Source organism: Lissotriton helveticus, chromosome 11, assembly GCF_964261635.1.
Source record: "Lissotriton helveticus chromosome 11, aLisHel1.1, whole genome shotgun sequence".
In the NCBI taxonomy this organism is placed as follows: Eukaryota; Metazoa; Chordata; class Amphibia; order Caudata; family Salamandridae; genus Lissotriton; species Lissotriton helveticus.
Window position 1 is genome coordinate 201,787,730 of NC_136072.1, and position 25,192 is coordinate 201,812,921.

At 43.8% G+C, this 25,192-nt stretch overlaps 1 protein-coding gene across 1 annotated transcript in view; it reads left to right on the top strand.

Moving 5' to 3' along the window:
- The window catches only part of VEPH1 (ventricular zone expressed PH domain containing 1), a 1,476,213-nt gene that overhangs the window by 1,380,540 nt on the left and 70,481 nt on the right, over positions 1-25,192 (top strand). The window contains 1 exon segment of the mRNA XM_078667132.1: positions 4,070-4,206. Within this exon segment, the coding sequence (XP_078523258.1) occupies positions 4,070-4,206 (137 nt within the window).

Genomic DNA, 25,192 nt, shown 5'->3' on the forward strand with positions numbered 1-25,192 from the left:
CAGTGGTCCTTAATATAGACAGTTAAGGTAAAAATTACAATTATAGACAACAATCTGTACTATAAGTAAGCAAGTATCCAGCCGGACACTAATTTAATCAATGTTCCGGATAAAAAGGAATTTAAAGCGAACAGTTACAAAGTGGGATACAGTCCTGTATCCAGTATATAAAACATAAATGACAACACAAGGGAAAAAGGGGTTTGCAGGCAATTTCAAGAAGGAGGCGTTAGTAAACAAATCAAAAAATTCAACTAGCTAGCCTCATGTAGTTTTACACATTTAAATGACAATTTATTTGTCACTACACAAACAGTTGACGGCGTTTCGATCCTATGTACAATGGAGGATCATCATCAGGACTGGGAATTGGGAACAGCAGCAGCATTGGGCAACACCAGCAATGGCCTCCTCAGAAAAATGTTAAGCCTCTTAACGTATATTTTTTGTAACTAAGGATTGAGGGGCATATTACCAACCAATAGAGATAATTTTTGTCTCTAACTTGCTTAGAGACAAAAATTATCGCCGCAAATCGGCGATTTTTATCGCAGATAAACCTTGCTATTAGCAAGGTTTATCGCAAATGCGATAAAAAACGGCCGCAATGCATGAATATCGCTGAAAAGTCAGCGATATTCATGCATTATCGAGCAAATGCTCTTAGCCATGTTATCCACCTCCCATTGGATAACATGGCTAAGAACTGCTCCTGGGCAAGTGTTAGCTTTTGGAGATATTCGCGCTTAGCGCGAATATCTCCAAAAGTTGGTAATAGGAGATAGCGATGTTAGCAACTGTTTTCAGTCGCTAACATCTTGGCACGCCCACTTTGCATGTCATTAGTGATAAATATCACTGACATGCAAAGCGGAGCCCAAGATGGTCACTATCTCCTATTAGCTGTCGCTAACTGGTGTTAGCGACAGCTTGGTAATAGGGAGATAATTTTATCTCCGCTTTCTTGGCTTTTAAAGCCAAAAAAGCGGAGATAAAGCCCCTTGATAATATGCCCCTGAGTCCTGCCCTTGTAAGGAGTATTACTTAATCATATCCAGTGTGGGAAAGGTTCAGAGAACAGTATAGGAATACCAACAAGCCTGCATGTTTGCTGATGTTTTTAAACTTTCCAAGCTAAACCACACAATGCAGCACCCACTCCTCACACATTGCAGGGGATTACACATGTTCAATAGTTGTGGGTTAATACTATGTGACAGTAAAAGGATTCATGACTTTAAGGCCCTCTTTTGTGAATGCCTTTCAGGAGTAGTTCTAGCCATTTGCGTTTGTAAGTTTGCTTTATGAGCACCAATGGGATTCTGAATCGGCCAACTGGTGTCTATAAATATATATATATATATATATATATACACAAATTCACCCACTATGATGCATTCAACATTTGTAAATTTGTTGACGTGCAAATCTAAAATAGAAAACCCATTCTGTGAGCACAAGTAGCCGACGAAATTAATTAATTGTGTGCACAACACACAGCTGTAGAACTAGAATTAAGATCTCAACCCTGCACGTTCAACGAGTCAGCTGTTTTTCGCTGAAATTAACCTGTTTGGCCCAATTAAATGCATCATAAAATTTAGTAGTGTAAAATACAAGTGGGTTTAATATAACTTATAGAAATGTCTTATGCTGATAGGGATCCCAGTCTCTGTGGTACGGTCACGTGGGCGTTGAGCAAGTTTCGTCAGTTCATATGGGGCACGAGATTCAGACTTCAAACGGATCACAAGCCACTCATCAAAGTGTTGACATCATCGGGCCATGACACCGCCACCCCGAGAATAGCGAAAATGACCTTGAAGTTGCTAGACTATACATAGGATGTAGAATATCTGCCAGGAACGCAGAACAAGGTAGCTAATTACCTCAGCCGGGCAGCAGCAATGGAGGAGGCGCCGGGTGAGACCCCGGACACAGAGGAGATGGTTGCCAGCATGGAGGATCACGAAATGTCGATCAGTGCACAGGAATGGCAGAGCTCGATGAGGAAAAGATGGAAGTAAGGAAACACCTTACCGTGGGGTGGCCGGACAAGAAGAAGCTCACGGAGGGGGTGCGACGATTCTATGAAATAAGAGAAGAATTGTCCCTGAGTGACTCGGGGATATTCTTGTACAGAGGAGAGAAAGTGGTGCCCCCAGTGACACTGATACCCAGGCTGCTGAAATTGCTCCATGAGGGGCATTTGGGCATTGTGAAAACCAAGGCGTTGGTCAAGCAGATGTATTGGTGGCCAGGAATGGATACCCACATTGAGAGGCAAGTGCGGGAGTGCGGACAGTGCCAAGGAGCGGATAAGGTGCTCCGCCCACTCAGACCAGCTCTGGGGAAGTTCGACACCCCGCAAGGCCCCTGGGAAGAGGTGGCCATAGACATTCTGGGGCCTGTGCTGGACAGCAGAGGTGTGAATAAGTACATCTGTGTGATAATTGACAAGTATTCCAAATGGCCGGAAGTGGACATACAAGAGTCGATGGACACGGAGACGATCCTTAAGTTCCTAACCTCGGTGTTCCTCAGAGAGGGAATACCCAAATCCATTCTCAGTGACAATGGACCGCAATTTGTATCGGACAAGTGGAGGAGATACATGAAGAGGAATGGGATCGAGGTGAAACACACGGCTGTGTACCATCCAGCTTGCAACGGCCAGGTCGAAAGGTTTAACAGGGTGCTCATGGGCTCCATTCATGCAGCCATATCGCAAGGAAAAGACTGGGAGGTGGAAGTAATGAACATGCTATGGGCCTACCGGATAACGCCCTCAGTGGTGGGGTATAGTCCGTTCCAAGTGCTAAGGGGACGATATCCCTTCACCCGGGACAATGTAGCATGGAGGGAGAAGACCATCACCAGCAAGTGGTCCCCAGCGGTGGTGCAACACAATCTGGAGAAGGCCCAGAAGATCTATGCAGCCCACTATGACAAGCGACGCAGCACGAAGGACACGGCGTTGGAAGAAGGGGAGTGGGTTAGGATCAAACTCCCCACTCTGCAAAAGAAAGGCGAAAGTAAATTCAGCCAGCCGCTACAAGTCAAGGAGGTGCGCGGTAGGGCGGCTCTCCTCAGTGACGGAAAGGTCTGGTCGCAAGACCGCATGGCCAGAGTCAACAAAATATTAGTCTGGCCCAAGGCTGAGGAGGGAGAGAGTTGCATGAATCACCAGGAGGCCAGAGCCCTCTCGGAGCACGGCACAGACAACCACGAAGAAGGTGCAGGTGATGACAGTGAAGCGGAAGTCCGGGGAGCCAGGACCTCCGACGGCAGTGATGTACAGGCGAATGCAGAGCAGAGAGCAGAGGCGAGAGAAGCTGGGGTGTCCCGAGGAGAGACAGAAGAGGTAGAGAACATGCCGGTAAGACACACCCGCAGCGGAAGGGCAGTTATCGTGCCCTCTCGTTATAGAGACTTTGAGATGGAAGGACACTAGTTTGTTGCTGCCCCCTATGGTGCCCCACTAAGACACTTTCACAGTTGAAGGACACTCAACCCTTCGGGGGGGGACGTCTTAACCTCGTTTTCATTAAAGGGGGGAGATATGTGGTATGCGCTCTAGTCTATGCGCGTATACGCGATGACGCGGCACGCACTAGACTAGAGCGGATAGGCGCGCATGCGCAGTAGACGGAAAAGGAAAGGCGCGAACGCTAGGAACGGCAGTTGGCGACCGGAGCTGGACACAGTTAGACGCTCGGCGCCCTTAGCTCGCAACCTATTGAAATAATTTAATAAACCTGAGTTACAGACACTAACCTGTCTCTGTGTGTCCTGTGGGAGAAATACAAACATTACAGTCTCTCACTAGAAACGTACAGTATTTAATTTATTTAAAAATACATTCATGATTTTTATATTGGTCCGTTTCTTCGAATTTTGTTGCTTTCATTTATGACAAAAATCCATATGCAATTTATGTAAACTCGTTTTGAATATTTTTGTTTGTCAGATGTTTTTGTATATGTTTTAAACACGTGTAAATGTGAAAAAACGAATGAGCTTCCGAAAAAGCAGTAAATGCATCTGGACACGTTTGGTGTCTTTTCAGTGGTTCATCAAGGAGGGCAGCCTTTGATTGAAGGCAAGCTTAAAGAGAAGCAGATTCGATGGAAATTCATCAAACGCTGGAAAACACGCTACTTCACGCTGGCAGGCAACCAGCTCCTCTTTCGCAAAGGAAAATCTGTAAGTTAGTCATAGAATACTAATTACATGTATTACCTACCTACTTCTTGATTATAGTTAAGGTTTTAATTATTTCCTTCTTTCTGCAAATTCCTTGATGTTTTCTTTGCCAAGGATTTGCTGGCCGAGTTTCATAAGGTACGTAAGTAAGTAGTGAACATAATTTTGATAAATGAAAGTAGGCCACTGGGCCAAGGACGTGAAATGCCATGCAGCATATAAGCAATCCATCACATATATCACAATTTTTTACTTTTTGCCTTGGTATTTGTGGTTTTGCGCTTGGGTGGTATTATTATCATCATCGGCGTCCTTAGAATAGAATAAAAATATGTATTGTTTGATTCGTTAAAAATCTTACAATAAGTACTGAGATCATAAAAGTCATACATACAAATTACTAATATTAGGTATCAGTAGTGACAAGTCAAATGAATAAATTAAGATAGAGGAAGTGCATTGGAAGGACGTGGGTATTATAAAACCAAGTAAATGTATATATATTTTTTATTAAAGTGCTTTGTAAAGTGCTGGCTTTTGGCATGAAGCCACTTCACGGTGCTTGCAAGTCGATTGTCAGTAGTTCCATTTTTCATGGCCGTTCCATGTGTGTTAGTAGAGGCATATTGATGGAACAGGTAGATCTTCTGTGCCTGCTTCTGTGGAGGATTAATTGCATGCACATGGTCCACATCTCTTTTAAGAGAGCTGAGAGGTCAAAGTCTCACGAAGAGACCTTTCGTCCCATTTCTTTGATAGCTGCAATATTTGTTTGATTCTCCGAGTCTTGGCTTAAAGATCTACAAATATCTGTCACAAGAACACAATTTCATACTAACCCAATATTTTAGGTGTCACATCTGGTAGATTTCAGCCCCAAAAGGAAACAGACTTTTTTGGGAGAAAAGAAAAACTGGCATTTGTCTCCCACTTCTCCCTCTGAGTGATGTTCAGGTGGAGTAGGGGTGTTAGAAGGCAAGCAAACATGTCAGAAAAGCTCTAACATCTGCAGGGGGTATAGAAGAATATCACCCAGAACCCCGGAATATTTACAGAAACAAATAATTATATTTTATAAAGTATTCAAATTTATTATGTGCTATTTCCAAGTTAGATTGACACCAAACATTCATCACACGTCCTTAAACTATTAGTAATATTCCCCAACCTTTTTACACTTAGCTGGCTTACAGCTTGATGAATTTACTTATCACAATGTATGCCAATTCTTGAAAAGATCCCTGCAAAGCCCCCTGCATACCTGTTTGCCAGTAGGACTCAAAGCGGAGCCTAGTTTTTAGAATGTCCTCCAAGCAACCAGTGTGGTAGTCCCAGCCTAATTACAAAGGTCTTCTCAGCTGCCTGAGAGATGAGGGCTTAATGGAGGAATCTGTAATTGTGATACAAATCCCGCTGGTTATTCAAAATTTCCTTCCAGTACTTCACCTGTAACCTCCATTTCTTTTTAATAGGTAGATCCCAGTCCAGATGGCATACTATGTCGATCATTGTCCCAAAATATTGCAGCGTTGACAAACTTGACATTGTAAAACCTTGGAATTGTCATTTGAGCTGTCATCAATTGGACCCTCTTGTGGGTTCGAGGATGCCAGTGTCTATATTCGCTATTATGGTAAAGATGGGATACTTCACTCTGCCACTGTATAGTGCATACTACTCATTCTCTATCTTGGTCAATGTTGAGTGTCTGTGGAATCCAAAGCTATAAGAGGGATGTAGTACAATTCCATTTCCAATAAATATACATTAAACTATGATATGCAAACTTATTCAGTATAAATTATAAATTAATAATGCTTTGTAGATAGTAGGAGCTTCAAACTATCCCACACCTAGGTGCTAAAAATTGAAGTAACATTACCATTAATCTGAGGTTGCTTTTGAGAGCTTATATTAGCATCATATTGCCTTTTCTATTGTACAACACTCAAGCGTCCCTCATTTTTCCAAATACCATCGCTAAGTGTGTTCCTTTATCATTGTTATACTCCACATTATTATTTTTTTTTCCTGTTCAGTTCTCACATGCCCAAAACATAGCACTGTCTACATGCTAAGTGCCAAGGAAAGCAACATAAAAGCAATGTTACTTAATATTCAACAGACCCATCTTGGGTCTGAAAACTAGAAGACCAGGGAATTCCCTCTCAGGCTATAACAGATTGGAGGGATTTTTATGTATTTTTCGTGTTCCTCATGCTCCTTTCCCTTATCGAAACATTTGAATTTATTACTGTGAAAAAGTGTGTTTTTAACTTGGGAGGGGTTAACTGTAAAAGCTCAATAAAACACTAATGTGTCAGATTGGAATACGGTTTACTTAGAAGCCTGTACATGCTTATTTCAAAAGTAGCAGGTATTTTCCTAATTAATTGCATGATATGTTGAAGCGGCAAAAAAAAATATTAACGTTGAAAACAAAGCACAACAAAATTCCCTTACAAATTTTTAAAAATTCAAGAAAAAATAAATAAACAAAATTAAGAATTATTTTAAAAATTGCTTTGAGGAATCGGGATGCAGATAAAAAGAAGCACCTGCCCATAGGACCTAGCGAAGCGTAATAGTCAGTTAGGCATTACCCAAAAATGGCCATGAAAGGCAGTTCATGAATCAAAAAATGAAAATAAGAAAAAACTACTAGCAAACTGTTTAATTTCACTGAAGATGGGCTGTCAGAGGCAGAACCAATTACCTGCCCCACTGGTAGAGGTTAGTGCTTCCAGCCTTGCTGGTGCTCTACTGGGGGTTCCAGGCACAGCTTGAAGGGTGAGACAGACCTTACTGACTTCCTGCTACACTAATGAACCCCAAATTCGTGAAGATGGTAAAAAGTATCTCCTAGTCCCCCCACCCCCCCATCCCTCCCTAAAAGCTTCCAGAGAAGACTTCAGTGGGTCAATCCTCTCTTTGGACAGGGCTCCCATGGGGCAACAGTGCAGTCCAATCCAAGTAACACACAGGATGAAGAACTTCCTCAGCCTGTTGTATTACCAACAGTATGTACACAGAAAGGTTTTGGTCCAAACACCTAACCAGCCTGGACCTCAACAATTGCGAAACAGAACAAAGTGGCTAGCCAGGGTATTTTCAAATTCAAATTGTAACCCACACAGCCCATAAGTACTGCGTGACCAAGCCATTTATTTAGCAAACCATTTATTTTGAATTTGTAATCAAGTTTCAGAATTCATAAAAACATGTAATCGAAAAGGGAAACAATGTCATGCACAGTAAAGTCAAAGGCAAAAACTAATAATTGTGTGCACAATAAGTCCAAAATATACAAACGTACAAACTGAATGTTGAAACAATTACATGACACCAAAGTGCAACTTGGAATACATTACATACATATCAAATAAATTGAGATCAAAAGACATTCAACACATAAGGAAAAGACCAGTCCTTTTACTAGAGTACCAGTAGACAGGCGGAGTGGGGGGTGGAAAACAACAGCCTGCCTATCTCACAGGACCTGTGACTAAATGTTCCGTCTGGTTGCATGCAAGGGCCCACACAAGTGGAGTGATTTAATCCCTCGCTGCACACTTCTATCTTGTCACAGGCTGGGGGTCAACGCGTTTCGAACCAAAATCAGTCAAGGTTCTCCTCAGGACAGGGACTGGGCACAGTCTTAGCTGCACCACGGGCAAAAGGGATTGCAGGAGTGGAGGTAGACTGTGAACCGGGACAATAATTCTGGATCAAGGTGTGGAGGTGTCACTTTGTCGAGCGCCCGCAAAGCGGTGCGCTTTTTGAAGATAACAAGGTTCACATTCCTTGTATCAACTGCACGCCGTGTACCAATGCAGCCGGCTCTGTAGAGACTGAGTCAAGCAGTTCTAGTCGGAATAAATGGTTTGCTAAATAAATGGCTTGGTCACGCAGTACTTATGGGCTGTGTGTATTACCAACAGTGGTACAGCAAGCAGCCTGGCATTAGGAGAGCACTTGCAGTCACAAGGTGTAAGAGGGGAGTAAGTCACACGTCAGTCGTCTTCACATGTTGGCTGCAGGTAGCAAGCGGTCTTCCTCTTCTGGGCCCTGCAAATGCCCCGCTGTGAGGAGTACTTTTATTATCCACCGCACTTGTCAGTGATTGATCTAAACCTAGTTATTGCTGAATTCCAGCCAAAAATGAACTCTTTATTTCAGCCTTTTCTATCCTTCTGAGACACATCTATCGAAAATGGCAGAAGTCTCATCATAGACAGCCCATGTGCCCTCCTGGAAACAGCCCCAGGAGGAAATGAGGGACTGCCCCAGTGGCGTAACATAGGTCCCCGCAGCCCCCGCCGTGCAGGGGGGATCCCTCCCACAACCCCGTGGTGCGTGGGCCCCCAAGCTCCAGGGGGCCCCCTAAGCACAGTAGTCTGGCAGGAGAGCTATTGATCGAGTCCGGTGGGGACCCTTCCCCGTGCCTTGCAGGGGGGGGGGGCACCTCAAGTTTCGTTCCCAGTGGACTGCCCCCTTGATGACCTGGAAACCACTTTTCCTCCTTACTGCTGTGAGCAAATAGAAATGTCTGAGTAAGCTCTTTAGGTGAATAAAAACGTCTGTCACTAGTGGTTTATAATACCATCTCAATGTAAAAAGGCAGACCTGTGCGTTGGCCTTTTTCGATGCCATCTGTTCCTGTCTCCTCCCACATCACAGCTAAGTATTCCGTCATTACTCCACAGCCATTTTCCTGCCATTGGATATCTGTGGAATGTTTCCTGGCAACACAATCCTGCATTAGGTTGCTAATTAATGCCACTGAGGTAAAGGGAAGCCAACATCACTGGGTTAATCACTGCAGGGATTCCAGGAATCACACGGTATGGTTTTCAAAAGTTACACGTCCATTACATATATCAAAAATCTATTTTCACCACATAATTAGATTTTTGATCAATTTGTAAAAGTAATAATTTAGTACGATTCTGGCATTTTCCTGGCCGCAAGTGTAAACAGATGTATCTTTACGATCAAGCTTCTGTATGGAAAAATGCCACTATTCCTATATAGTGACAATCAGCTTTTGGTAGCTGGTCACTGGAGGGACATAGGCGTCTTTGATAGTTAGCATTTATTCTACTTTTCATACATTAATCATTCATTACTGTGTGCACACAGGTCATACTTGAGGGTACATAAGCTAATGTATTAAAGTAGGCATTTCTATATGTCAGAGCATGTTTTTTTCATGTTACTTTAATTGTTTAAAAAGCAGCCAGGGCCCAAAAGTGTCTCAGAGGAATCCATTTTTAGTCTTGTAATGTGGTCGGGGTAAATATGTACTGCAAATGACATGTGATATTTAACTTTCACGCCATATGTGCATTTCCTGTGCCAACTTACCATCGCTGTGCTAGAAAGTTGAATACTTGAAAGCCAATTGGCTATGAATAACGTTATCTTATGTTTATAGAAATAGAGTGTATGCACTGCGAGTACCACAGTGCACAAAGTCAAAACAGTAGCAAAAATCAGTAAAAAAAAAGCAAATTTTCAAGATCATGCCGAAAGGTCACGTGGCAGGGGTTCCTCACCAACTAAATTCCTATTAGGAACCTAATAATTATACACATTAATAGACATTTTGTATCAGGAGATTCTGAAATCGGTAGATTATTACTAGGCAGACCTCAGGAACTAGATCCGAGGAAGGGGTTAGGTACACCAATTATTCTAAGAGAGGATTATGTAAGACACAAAAGATCGACCTAGGTACTTGACAGCCAACATTAACCTTTATAATTACAATTGTTCATCAGCAAAACACTTAGGCAAGAAAAGTAGCCATTAAATATGCTTAGCAGCCTGTATAATATTCATTCAAGAGTACAGCATGACAACCACTCAGTAATTGTGGCGGATTGCTTCACCCTCCACCTTAGCTCTAAGTCCTCTTACAAAAACTAAGGAGCACATTTATCAACATTTCACGCTGCACAATGCAGCAAGCCACCAATCGTGGCCGGCATGACTCACGGGTTGGGGGGCAGGGGGCGTGCGGGGAGGGGGTCTCGTGCAGGGAGAGGGTCAGGTTGGGGGTAATTAAAAAACATTTTTTAAACTTACCTTTGCCTACCCGGTTCCAAGTCGCGATGTCTCTGCTCCGAGTCCCAGGAAGCAGGCAGCCTCCCTCCCCTCCTTCTAAGCCAATCACAATGCTGCAATGGCAGCGTTGTTATTGGCTGGGACGCTGACCACACAGGCGTCTATGGGGAGGCCATTTTCTATCTTTATTTCATTTTATTTGAGGTTTCATATCGCACGAACATGACCCGTTAGGGTATCAGGGTGCTTTACAGTTGCGTACAGTATAGGCAAAGGCAAAATACAAGGATGGGGTTAGGGAATTGACTACAGTAGGACAAAAGTCAAAGCTATATACAATAAACAGTACAGTACCAGGATCAGCGAGTGACATGTCAGCAATAAAACAAGGGGAACAATTGATACATGGAGAGGGCCAAGCAATACAGGAGATTATGCACAGAAACATAGGCAATGAAAAGGCAGAATGCGCAATAAAGGAGAGTTATTGAATGAATTTGCTCATTAGGAAGGTTTTTGCTTCTTTTTTGAAGCGTGACAAAGTAGGAATTCTTCTGATGGGGGAGGTAGCGGTTTCCGGATTCTTGGCACAGCCCCAGAGAACGCTCGGTTATAAGTTTTTACATTGCGGAAGCGGGGTGGCTGGAGCACACGGTCTCTGGTGGACCGGGCGTTTGTGGTTCTCCCAGATATCACAATTTTCTGGGCGAGATACTTCGAGGTGTTTGTGTACAAAGTTTTGTGAGCGTTGCAGGCCAGCTCGAGCAGGTTTCTGCCTTCAAGAGGAAGCCAGTTCAAGGCCTTCAGATGTGGTGAAATGTGGTCAAATATTTTTGAGCCAGATATGAGTCTAGCTGCTGCATTGAGGCAAGCTTTTAGCGGGGCTGTCGCAGTCTTTGGTAGGTCAGTTAGGGTAGAGCAGCCGTATTCGATTCTGGAGATAACTAATGCCTGAACTGCGGTTTTTTGGTCGGCAGTATCAAGGAATGGTTTTAGTTTTCTCAAGTAGCTCAGATGGAACCTGGCAGTTTTGGCTATCGAACTGATGTGTTTATGCATATTCAGGTTGCTGTCCAAGGTTATCCTGAGCGATTTGGCAGAATCAACTATGGTAGGCATGCAATTGAGTGCTGTGATCGAGTTAATCTATTCAGGGATGTCATTGGATTTATTTTGGGGGGGGTGAGAAGGAACTCCGTTTGTTGGGCATTCAATTTGAGCTGGTTGTTTGGAAGCCATTGAACAGTCAGACAGTCAGATTCAGGGCATCATTCAGATAGGTAATCTCCTCAAGAGAAGAGATTTTGAGGTATATGTGAGTGTCATAAGCATACATGTGGAAGGAGATGTTGGCTGTGCGAAGAATTTCAGCTAGTGGTTCAAGGTAGAGATTAAAGAGGGTAGGGGACAGAGTAGAGCCTTGAGGGACAGTTGTTATTGGCTGGCCCATCAGTGGGTCAGGGAAAAACAGTATGTGGTACGTAATGGTCTGTGATATGGTGGTAGTGAACACCAATCACTGTAAGTCAAGTACAAACGCAATTCTTATCCTCACCGCTGACAACCAATGTTAGAAATGGGGGTCTGTAGTTGGCAAGGGTTTGCACCTTTGTCCAAGTAGGGACCCTTCCATCTAGTCAGGATAAGGGAGTTACACTCCTAAAATAACCCCTGCTCACCCCCTTGTTAGCTTAGAACAAACAGTCAGGCTTGTCTTAGAGACAGTGTGTAAAGCATTTGCACATAACCAACAGTAATACTGTGAAAGCACTACAAAAGGACAGCACACCAGTTTAGAAAAATATCCAATATTTTTAAATGTCCAAAACAAGACAAAAAACTATAAACATCCACCATACAGTTCTCAGGAATCTTCAATAATCAAAATAGACTTGAAATACAGTTTCTTGAAGTTGATAGCTTCATCTGGGGCTATCACGGCATCGTGAACAACAAATCCAAACAGTTCTGGCTGACCGTGGCATCGCGGGCCAGCTACTGTGTCGGGAAAGCCTGCAAAATAGTAACCTCAGTAAATGCATGTTGTCTGCAACCTCTCGATGAGCCCCAAATAGCCGGCATCCGCTGGCGTCGGTTCCGGAAGTCAGTGCAGGAGTCACCGGGCCTTTGAAGTCACACGCACTGCAGATCGAACTCCTCGCGGTTGAAGTCGGGAGCGGCGGCGGCGGGGCTGTGGTTCGAAGTGCAGCGGTGCGGCATGCGGTGCCCTCAGGTTGTAGTGCAGGCAGTGGCTCAGTGAGACCAAGGCTGCGGTGCGAAGTGATGCGGTGCTTGTCGCGGTGCTGGTAGGTCACATGCAAGCAGCGGAGTTATTGTTGCTGAAGTGCTGTCGTCGGCTGACAAATTGGAGTCAATGGCATCAGTAGGCCAAGGCTGCAGTGTGGGATGAGGATGGTGCATCGTATAACTTACGAGCGGTTTCCTCGAACCACGGTGCAAGCAGTGGCGTCGATGTCGGCGTAAAGCGAGGCGTGTGGAGTGTGGTGCCCACAGGTCGTGGTGCAAGCAGCAGCTGGGTGGCAGCATCAGGTGGCATCGTTGACGAGACCAGGGTTGCGGGACAGCATGCCTCTGTGGTGCCTTCAGGAAACGGAGTCGGCAGCGGCGGCGTAGATGGCATTGGGTTGCTTTTTCTTCTGTTGCAGCACAAACACACACAGTCCCCAGTGCTGATGGCAGAAGACCTTGAAGTCTTTACTGTTCCTGCGACTTATTGAACATGGGGCAAGCTCTACCTCAAGCCCTTGGAGAAACTCAAAAGAAATAAATTACAGAAAGTTCAGTCCAGTCCTTTCTCTGCCCAAGACAGAAGCAGCCACTGAAGGCCAACACAGCAAAGCACACAGCAAATTCGTAGTCCCTCCTCACAGCTTCTCCAGCTCTTCTTTTTGGCAGTCTTCTTGGTTCCAAAAGAGTTCTAAAGTTCTGGGTTCATGGCCCCAATATGTATACTCCAAATTCCTTTGTCCTCTCAGGCAGAGAGTGTCTGTGCTTAGTCCAAACCAGTTCTGTTCTCTCTTGCCCAACTCCCTGGCAGGGGGTGGAGACTGCATTGTAGAAGACAGACCAGGCCCATTCAGGTGCAAGGAAATCTCCTCCCACTACTCTAAATGCAGCCCAGGTCTATTCACCCCAGCCCTGACCCATTAGTCTTCATCTAAGCCTCTAGAGGGCAGAGTGCCCCAGGCTTCGTAGCTCAGCCCCACCCTTTTTAATATCTACCTGGAGCATCTGCTAAACTTGTTGCGTCCTGGGGGTGCAGTTGTCCTCCTACGCAGATGACACCCAGCTCCTCTTGGCTTATCATGAAAATGCGCCAGCAAACTTAAACTCTTTCAAGTCCTGCTTAACCGCAATTGTGGAATGGATGAATGGAAGCTATTCGAAACGTAATTTTAAAAAACTGGAATCCTCTTCTTTGGCACCAAGTCTTCTATGGATTCTAGCTTTTGGTGGCCTTAGGAATTAGGTGCCCTTCCCTCCCTGGCTCCAGCTGTGATGAATCATGGGACAACATTTAATTCCAATCTCATTTTTGAGTCTCAAATCTAGTCTCTATCCACCACTAGCTTTGCCACCTTAAGAGCTCTCCGGCCTGTGCTACACCTGATTCCCGAGGATTGTCGGAAAACGACTGTCCATGCCTTGGTCACATCCAGACTGAACTGAGCCAATAGCCTATGTTTAGGCCCACCTGCTATCCTAATTCAGTGACTGAACTGCACACCGAATCCTGATGATTCCCCCGTGTGCATTAGTTTCTCATCACCTCCGGCATCTTCATTGGCTTCCTCTTTTTAAGATGATTCAATTAAAGGCTCTGACCTTTGCCTATAGGGCCTATACTCACAAAGGTCTTCTTTACCTCGGGAGAAAACGTAAGTGCTATTCTCAAACCATATCCTTAAGCTCCAATAATCTGAAATTGTTCCAAGCCCCTTGCATTTCCAAAGGAAGAAGAGGTGAGAATTCTTTCACACACCTAGCTTCTAAACTATGGAGTGTGCTGTCACTTAGTATGCGGTGCAGCCCTTCTGACTCCTGCTTCAGACAGAGTCTCAAGACCCCGTTTTTGGATAATAGCCTAGTAGTATAATTGGTCCTGACCCTTTTTTAGGCATTTGTCTTTTTCCTGGGCTCGCTGCTAGCACCCGGATGCCTCTTCGAAGGCTGCTACATGCTCTATAAGTGCCTTGAGTGCCACCCCGCAGTAAGCTCACATCTGTATAATGTGTATGCTTAGAGTCTCCTGCAGGACTATGGCTTGCCACTTTAAGTGTATTACCCAGACTGCCTGACAGGAGTACTGTCTCTCTCGAAAGGCTAGAATTGCTTGATGAATCATGCAACTCTGGGTTGGTTAAGCAACCTATTCCACCTTGCTCTTGACACTCACGTACAACTGTGGGCGGGTGAGCTGCAATTATTATTATTATTATTATTATTAATATTATTATTAAATTTGTTTTGTAATGCGCGCAGCTACCCAAGAAAGGTTTCCCAGGGCCTAGCACACAAATTGCTAGAAAAGAGCAGTCAAGAACCATTTGCTACTAAAAAAGCCAGGTTTTAAGATTTCTTCGAAAACTGAGATAGGACGGGTCATTCTTCAGGGACACCGGAAGAGAATTCCAGATTTTAGAGCCGAGACAAGAAAAGGAACGGCCTCCCATTCTTGCAAGTTTAAATCTGGGAATCACAAAGTCTTCATGGGCTGTAGAGCGCAGGGGACGAGAAGGAATGTAAGGATGGATGAGCTCTTGCAGATACGCTGGTGCCACACCTTGTTTGATTTTAAAGATGTAACACAGGGTTTTAAATTTAATTCTTTGATCAATTCGAAGCCAGTGAAGGTCATGTAAATACGGCGAGATGGAAACATGTCTATGAACTTGACAAAGAAGGCGTACTGCAGAGTTCTGGACTACCTGTAGCTTTCTCAATACCGTTTGGCAGCTACCGAGATAGAGAACATTGCCGTAATCGAGGCGAGAGGTGATGAGTGGCTGGACTACCGTGTGTTGGGTTGAGGCAGGAAGCATCCAAATGTTCTTAGGAAGCCACCTCAAGATCGTGAAACAGATGGCAGCAACACTCGCCACCTGTTGTCTCAGAGATACTATCGTCAATAATGATGCCCAGATTACGGACATGGGTGACAGGTAGGGAAAAGGAACCCATTTCCTGAGGTCAGTGATGAGGGCCCCATAGGTCCTTGTGCTTGCCCAGGATAAGGACCTCAGTCTTATCCCCATTTAACTTCAAAAAGTTAAGGCGCATCCACTCTGTCACTTGCCGTAGGCCGCACTGAAGGGCAGATGTCGTAGTATCTTTAGTGGTGGACAGCGAAAAGACAATCTGCTTATCATCTGAATACGAATATAGGGAAAGACCCGCCTCTTTCACAATCTCCGCCAGAGGTCTGACATAGACGTTGAAGAGTAGGGGGCTTAAAATGGAACCCTGTGGGACTCCATATGCTGATACGCAGATCTTAGATACCTTAGCAGAAAAGACTTGAAAAGTGCGAACATCAAGGAATGAAGCAAACCAGGATAGGGCAGTGCCATCCAGCCCAAGAGACTGAATGGCGTTGAGCAAGATTTTATGCGACACAGTGTCGAATACGGCACTCAAATCTAATAGAATGAGTGCCGCAGTTTCCCCTTGATCTAAATGCTGGCGCAGTTTCTCAGTGACCCCAAGCAGAGCGGATTCAGTTGAAAAGTTGACTCTGAACCCGGATTGTGAATAATGAAGAAAGCCAACGTTGTCTATGTGTTGTGTCAGTTGAGTATTGATATGTTTCTCAAAAATTTTAGAGAAAGCCAGAAGCAGAGATATAGGTCCAAAGTTAGATAGTACAGAAGGATCTGCTCCGGCCTTTTTCAACAAAGGGATGATCATGGCTCGCTTCCATTCGGGAGGGGGTACCAAGGCCTCCCGCATAGAGGCGTTAAAAAGATCGATAAGGACGCCTTTAGATGTGGCAGAGAGCTGACAAAGGATGTTAATAGGCAAAGGATCAAGAGGGGACCCAGATTTAATACTGTTTAAACAATTTTGGAAAGACGTCTCTTCAAATGGGTGTCATGAAAAAACTTGGCTATCTGGTCACAATTACTGTGATATGTAGGGTCCAATGCAGCAGCCATACTACACGAGGAAGAGGAAGGAGAAGAGAGTGACTTGTAAATGAGTTCGACCTTCTGGATAAAGAAGTTGACAATGTTGTTACATTGAATTTCATCAAGGACAGGAGGGGGAGGGATGGTATCAGCTATCTTCTTCACTGCTGAAAATAGAGCCCGAGGACGATTGGATGCCTTAGTTATTGTGTTAGCAACATAAAGAATGCGTGCCTCTTTACAAGCCGAATGATAGCTTTTAAGAGCAGCTTTGTAAGCATCTTTACAAGTTAAAGAATACAATCTCCTCCATCTTCTTTCTAATGCTTTACATTTAGACTTATAACTTTTAGATCGTTTGTTAATCATGGGGCAAAGGGGTGATGAGTAAGCGCCAAGAAACCGTCTGGTGTACGTTGCGCTATATAAATATTTTTTTTTTAAAAGCTGCGTTTGGGCAATGATGTAAAGTTGAGCTCTGAGCTGAGGTAATCTGGACTGATTAGAAGCTGTTTATTCACCTACCTCTCTTACAGTCTCACAGGGCAGTTGCTGTCCCACTGCACAATCAATTAGGATATTCTCTTGAATGAGGCAGCTCACTTGTTAAACTTTTATGTATTGCTCCTGATCCAGCGCTGCTAATGAAAAACTGTCTCACCAACGCTATCCAACATCACAATACTCACCATTAATCTTAAATCATTAACACAGGCCCATAAACCAACCAGACAATTTTTGAGCAACTGAATCATGTGACCTAATTAATCAGAGCTATTCACAAACTATTTACATGTTTATATACAACTGCAGTTTATCATTTCTTACCATGGTTTTTAAAACATTTATCAATAAATTAAGTCACTAAGGTAAATGAATCAACTAATGGTAACTAGACATGAATAAACAAGACCAGCTTGTCGTTTCAAAATCTAATTTTATTTACTTTATTATTCAAAGAAAGAGCATTCTCAAATAAGAATCTTTATTTTATTAGCAAAGTAAGCAGCATTTTATAAAGGAAAAGTCTTATTAGACTTACATTATTAAGGCAAATCAGTTAGCATGAATTAAAGCAAATAAAAGTCTCCATTCCCTAAATTCTATTTCCCTGTCTAGAACTCGCTTCACCTAAAAAGAATAGTCATTAAAGACTGCTGTCCTTACGTGCGCCAAAGAGTCCAACAGCACGACACGCCCTTCAGGAATCGGAAAGCGAGAAGCAGCGCCCTCCTGCCCATGGGGCCAGGTTTTATACCTTTCTAACTAACTAATCTCCACTAAATTGTAAACTTTTCTTTGCCATCCAGAACTCTCATTGGCTGACTGATGTCAGTCCACAACTTGTCATCACTGTCTACGTACCAAAATGGAGCCTTTTCTTTGACTCTATTGTCCATTATTTTTCGTGACTTTTAGCTTCCTTGAAAAAGAAACATTTCACGAGTACAGTTCATGACTTCCTTAGTTTGGCAATCTTGCCGCTTCCTGTCCTTGAATCTTTCTCTCCAAGAGCACGTTTAGCACAAGTTATTTAACTGTATTTCTTTGACAACTGTCGATGTGGTAAAAGTTTCCACTTCTGAATACGTGCAGGGCTCCACTCTGGACAGGATTCTAAACACCATCTTTAAAACGCTAGGCCTTAAGCCTCTCCCTTGGAAACTAGTATTCAAACAAACACAAGACATTAATTAATTAAAGTATTGAAACCCATTCTGTTACCCACCCCCTTTGCTAATTATTAACCCATTAATTTATATTACCTGGCTTTAGCACAAAAAGCAGCGTTAATATCTACCATCTTCATTTAGGCCGCAGTATTTTCCACGAGCTTTTGCCACAGAAAAGACATAACATAAGCACATAAATAAGCGCATGCCATTAGTTATACAGCAGCATTTAATACTGACAAAGACAATAGACAAGGTTAGGTTATTATTTTTCAACATACTTGCAAGTGCAACAAAGAGCACATAAATTAGTCCCTCGTGTTGTGTAAATGCATTTTAAACTAAATTGATTAGTACTTTTCTTCTCATGCCTGTTAATACGATTACAGTGTTATGGAAGTTTAACTTTGCGAGTTTGAACACAATTTTGTTCTGCACCTCGCTCCATCACTCCCCCTCCATAAGTTTATACTTTGCTGTTTCTTTCGTACTATATTTTAAAAACTACCAATAGAGTCTGCTGCACTTTTATTGTTGGAGGCTGTAAGCTGCTCTTTCTGAAACCTTGTTTTTGCCCTGTATTGCCACATCACAATGGAAGAAAACACAAATCTGCCTTTACGGTCTATGCAGTACACAGGATGCTAAACCAAAACAATTGTTCTCCTAGCAGGTTTTAAGCGGATTTTCAACAGTTTAAACGGGTTTGCCAGCCTTGTTGGTGAGCATCCGTGTTAATGCACCTAAAGCGAGGGAATCCACTGGAGCACAAGCCGTAACTGTTCCTGCAAGGCTGCTTCCGTGCCCCCAGCTGCTCAACCTTGTTGGGCTGGACCTAATGCCCACCACACACTTCAGTAAAGTGCAGTACTCGTGTACGCCCCACCCCTATGGAGCTAACTACTGCCTGAGCCTCCTTACTGGGTCTAGTTCTGCGGAAACAGTGGCAACAAGTCAACAGTCAACAATTTCTGAGTTCAGCATACAACCTCCTGTTGGAGAAAGCAGGGGGTCGGTGTGGGCAGGTCTGCTGGAGTGCTGGAGTGCTGGCCTCGGGAGACATACCGGCAGCAATCTGAAGGGGAATGGTGAGAGCATGGGTGGCAAAACCAAACCCACCAAAACCGTCAGGTACCAGTACTGGTACTATTGCTCACTCCAGTTCACTTTGTCAAGGGACTCAGAGGGGTTAGGGCGAGCTGCTCCCTCTCCAAGTAACCTCCAGAGCCCTGCACCACGCTTTGCTCCGATCTCCCCAGAGGCTTGGCTCCTCTTTGTGACTAACGGCATACAGGCCAGCATGCTACTGCTGGAGCTGACGCAGTACACCAACAAACCACTAGCTCTCTTGCTCGGCTCATTAATGCACAAGGTAAAAAAAAACATTGTACAGCATCTGAACAGAGCCAAGAGATTTTACAAATATTATGTTGCTCAACATCGCTGACCTGCTCCATACTACGAAGTAAGAGATTCTGTATGAGTCTCTACTTGTTATCTTCCTCTTCCAGGATATCATATGAAATTCAAACCTAGATTTGTTGGACCTTTTAAAATTTCTGAAGTTATCAATCGAGTAACAGTATGCCTCTTTTTCATGCATTGGCACCTACACTCATTCTTCCATGTCTCCTTGTTAAAACCCTCTCCTTCCTTACCACTCCATCTGTCTATTCAACCCCATCGCTTCCACCAGTAATTGATAACAAGGAACATCGTATGACGTTTATTCCATCCTCAAATGTCTAAAGGTATGAGGTCAGCTACAATATATTATAGACTGGATAAGGTATGGACCAGCTGAAAGATAATCTTGACCTATGCTATTTGTTAATCTCTATTGCCTGCTTAAGGCCTTTCACTATAGGCTTTCCAAAAAACAATGGACAAATCTAATGGTGGGGGTGTTATCAGGACCTAGTTGAGAGCAGGTCTCACAGGACTGCAGATTTATAGAAGATGAAGAAATGAAATGGTGAATCATTAACAAAAGTGCTGATGTCCAACCTGTTTCAATATGGTGAATGCACCCAGTGTACAAAATAGTGGTCAGACTAAAGTAAGATGTAGTCCAGGTTCCCTTTTAGGTCGCAATAAGAAGAGCAGAATTTAAGGGCTGCTGTTTCAAGCAGTCTTTGTTCGGCAACTGTCCATTACTCACTCCTATTTCCATTTCACAGCTGGCTACCCTCCCACTTGCACCTTTGCTATTTTCTTGAGTTCCTGTGGATAGCTTTGGTAGGCAGAAATAATCATGCTGTTGCTATATACGTTTTGCTCTTCCTCCTTCAGCTCCTTTCTTCCTTTAACGTCCAGATTCAGCATTTTGCTAAAACTGTCCCATGGCCTCCAGGGTGGAATAACTAAGGTCTGTATGTATCTGACTTCTCTAGTTGTGAAGTGTGTTCAGACCTTGAATAAGAATACCTTTTGTTTACAGCTGGTGAAAGAGGCCTTATGCAGTTGCTATTCCACAGTTTTTCTTGTTTTGCTACACTTTCCCAGTTTTTTCCCCAGGGCCTGATTCTAAGTGATTGTAGTTATTTAATAAGTATGAAAAATCTTAGGCTTTAGTATTGCTTTGGCCTATCTGTTTGGACTTCAATTCGAGCCGCAGTTGTGACAGTGCCCTCTTCTTGACTTCTCATTTGTTAGCACTTAGCGGACAGATCTCTGTACTCCAATGTTAGATAATTCACAAACATGATAAAGTCAAGCACAGTAATTAAAATATATGACACTAAGAAATATCACAAAATGGCTGGTAAGCTAAAAGGCTAAAATATCTGTGTCATGCCTTGTCCTGACTCCACAATACAATATCAAGTTCTTACTCTTGGTGTGGAGCTGATGGGAATCATTAATGCTTCTGAACTTCATAGATCAGTGTCAACGGCTTTAAAACATACAAACATCACAACTTTTCTAAAGAAACTTGCACCCAACTACCTAGAGCCAGCAGAATATAGTCCATTACATTTCTAATTTATTTACTAAATCACCGGGGGCGAGACACTCCACAAAGTTCAGGAATGTGTGGAATTCAGTGACTTTCATAATAGAGAGAAAGGTTTCAGAACAGAGGGGCACAATGAGAGGAATTGCCAATGTTAAAGAATGTCTGTGAGCCTCCTTTCATGGGTGGATAATGCCTTATCTTATTCTCTGTGAGATATCAGCTGCATACAATACAGTGGACCACAACATTTTAAAATGACTGAAAAGTCTGGGCAATTTCCTCCTTCTCATGAATCATTTTGATCATGTTATACGATGGACTCCTGGGTTTTCAATTTCTTTTCTTAATATGGAGCCACGGGTTCCGGTTGTGGTTCTGAAAATCTGGATTCATATAATAGTACTGGACTCGAGAATAAAAACGTCGTCGAAATAGGTCGAATTTGGTATCAAAAGACCGAGAATGACGAGTACATCACGTACATGTATTTTCGGCGTATTCGAGCGACGATTTCACCTCGAAATCATCATTTACATTCTGCACCCTTAGCTACATGTTGCCCTTTACATAGGCCTTAACCCAGTTGAATTTGATTCCACAAGGACACATACTCCTTAAATCGACTTCTCCCTGACCCCAGTACAAGTTAGAACCATTGCCCCAGGCCGAACTCGTTAGGTCAGTTCCCTCCCAGTGGCCGAGCAAGATAGCATCTAGGCTCAACCAGACATAAAACCATTTGAGCACGCACACCTGCCATATCCCGCTCACATCTTTTCTCCACTCCTTTTCTTTACTTGCTTTATGATGGGGAGGTGACCATTTTTATTGGGGTCCAGCGATATCTGATGAAATGTTGGGCCGTGCCGGATGATTTGTTATGGGCAGCACGACATGAAATATGTACATGTCATCATGACTCTGCTTTTCTTTTGTAACCAGTAACTATAAATGAAATACCACGAATTCAAGGAATGTTTTGCCCAAGGCTGAAAACCATGTATAAAGAGAGAAGCCTGACTTCGTGAAAGTGTGCAGTCTCCTGAGAACATACCCGTATTGTATTTCTAGGACCCTGTTACCTTGGTTGCAGCCAATAAACTAATCTTTGACTTCACCTCGAAGACTCTGAGTTTCTGTAGGTCTGACTCAGGAGAACCCGAGGTCTCTGGGTGTTGATTCCCTGACACCGCTGGGTTACCGGTTCTGTGCCGGTTCTTAAAAACCCAGTACCTCAATTGGCGCCCAACGTGGGGCGATTCCAGTGGTACCAGTCAGCCTGAAGATCGTGAGGAGCTTCGTGTGGAAATTCCGGAGGAGGGCCCACCACCTCATCGACCCCTGCATGTCGACGTGGTCCGAAGGTCTTTGCTGCGAGGTTCCCCGCTTCCCGACGGCTACGAGGACTGCTGCCCTGGCTATCGCCCTGATGTTGGACCCTTGAAATTTTCGGTAGAGCGAAACGCTGAGACGAGTCTTCTGGTGACGCCATCGATATTTTCAGTTAAGTATAAGTGGAGCGTCTCCCAGTCCTTAGTTGGACTTACTTTGTGGTATCTTTGGGATACAAAAGGTTTTGTATTGGTTCTTGCAAGCACCATAACCGAAGGACTCGTGTATTCACGAGAAATATCGTAATCGATAAATCCTTTGAAGTTTTGGAACTAGACCAGAGAGCGAGGATGCCTAGTCTTAGACTTGGGAATTTGTTTTGTCTTGGTAGTAATAATAGGGACTCCCGATTGGAGGACTCATGTCCGGTACCTCCAGTTGGAACTCCGACTTACGAGCTATATGTTAAACATGGGGTAGGCCCCATCGTTTACAACGAAGTATGGATTAAATACACTAGGAAAGATGGTGTTTTAAAATGGCCCCAATATGGTAGCTTTGATTCGGAAATCTTAGACAACCTTGAAGTTAAACTCTTCAAAAAGAAAGCCCGGCCGGCGATGTTTGACTCTTTCCGCTTATGGCGCAAAGAAGCCAAACAAAAGGAAATTAAATTAGCTAAGAAAAATAAGAGAGAAGGAGGACTTTCGGTAATGCAAGCTGCTGTGCAGTTTAAAGATAATGAAGAAGAGCAGATAAATGAGCAGTTGCACAGGCAACGTAAAATGGCAATAGATAAATGTTATCCAGTTCTGCCGTCTCTTCAGCAAGAGGCAGCAAAAGAGCGTGGAAAAGACCCATTAATGTCGCAATTAGTAACTTCACCACCCCCCTATGCGCAGAATGCCACAGCACCCCCGCAACCTTTAGTTGCGCAAGCTGCGCCTCCTGCTCTTCCACAGCACCCACCAGCTGTTCTTCAGCTGGCTTCTACTTCTTCGGTGCAGCCTCCTCCAGGCCCGCCGACCACTTCTGTTTCACCTGTGTTTTCTACGATTTTGCCTACTATACTTTTTACGTCTCCTAATGCTCCCTCTACGATTCTGCCTAGTACCACATCTATTTTCCCTGATACCTCTTCTGCCATCTCTACCCCCGCCTTATCTCACCCCGTTTGTCCTTCAGTTTCACCTTCCATTCGGCAGAAAATGGCCAACACTGTTACTAATCTTCTTTTACCTCTTTTCGGGTCGCCTGTTATGACCCCTAACATAGGAAGAAGACAGTTGCGAAGTCAACTGCCTGATTATCAAGAGAGAGATTCCCTGAATAGTTTAGCTCGGAAATGGGTCATGGACACGGCAAAATATGATGTACAGTCTCTCATGGAAGTCTTCCATCAATGGGAAGCAGCGACACAGAGATATGTTTTCGAACAGATGTGTGTCTTTCTTGGCGAGGATTTAGAAGACAATGATCAAGAATGCATCCCACAAGAGATGTGTCGTGTACGATTTAAGTTTGGAGAGGGTATGATTGTAGGTCCCGATGTGGAAAAAGCAGTTGAAATGTTATTATCATATCGAAGTAAGGGAAACAGTTCTGGGTCACCATCGGAATCTAGTGCATCTAGTAGGAAAAAGGCACGACAATACCCTATGAGAGAAGTTCCCCCACAGTGGAGAGAGGGTGACGCGACCGCTGTCCCACCTGTCCTGCCACACTTTCACCGTGTATGGGTACATGTCCCATGGAAGCGAGCCGAAGTTTTAGCACTCAAACAAACACTACCAGATCCGCGTAAAAATCCTGCAGGGTACTATAAAGAATTGTCGCAAACTGCTGGGTCCTGTATAATGAATTTGGCCGATATCGATATGTTATTCGGGAACGTTGTTCCACAGCCTTTATGGGGTAAAATTCGTCATGTAGATCATGACCAGGAATTAGGTGACACGTGGGCTAATATTACTGCTGCAGATGCACGACAAGTTGGTGGTGCCAAGCCTGAGCCTCTGATAGCAGAACTACCTGGTAGAATAGTAGATTACATGAAAACGATAATGCCTGCAATACGCGTGAATTGGGATAAGTTATCTGCATGCAAGCAAAAGAAAGAAGAAACTGTTTCAGATTTCTTCACCAGATTTGAAGAAACATTCATTGACCACAGCGGTCAAGATATGACCACAGAAGGTGGCCAGAGATTGTTTGTCGATAAATTTGTGCACAATCTGCTTCCAGAATTATGTAGGAAATTAAAAGATTCGGAAAGTTCTTGGGCGGTCTCGTCTTCAGCCCAGATATTAGCTACCGCACAGTACTACGAGAATAGAGACAAAGATGAGAAAGATAAAGTAGAAAAGAAAACTAGGGAAATCAAAACGAAGGTTTTGCTACAGCAAGCCTATCCGCCACGTGGTGGTGGTAATCAAAATAATAATGGTCAGAGTTACTACCAGAATACTTTTCAGCAGCCTCAACAATATCAGAGAAACTTGCAAAGATTCGATTACACTCAACCCCGCGTAGGTCCTAACCAGTGTTTATATTGCAAACAGGAGGGTCATTACAAGTATAACTGTCCTGCCCTACCACAACGTGCAAATGGAATTTCTGGTGTGAGAGGTCGTGGCAGTCAGCAAGCGCCTAGAGGTAGAGGGCGTGGAAACGCCCCTCAGGACGCGCGTCCCCTTCCACCACAAAACTCTATGAACAGGTTTGATCAGCAAAATAACGTATCTGACAGGACAGCTCAATACTAGGTTGATGAGTATTACACAGAAAATGAGCAGTGGGAAAAT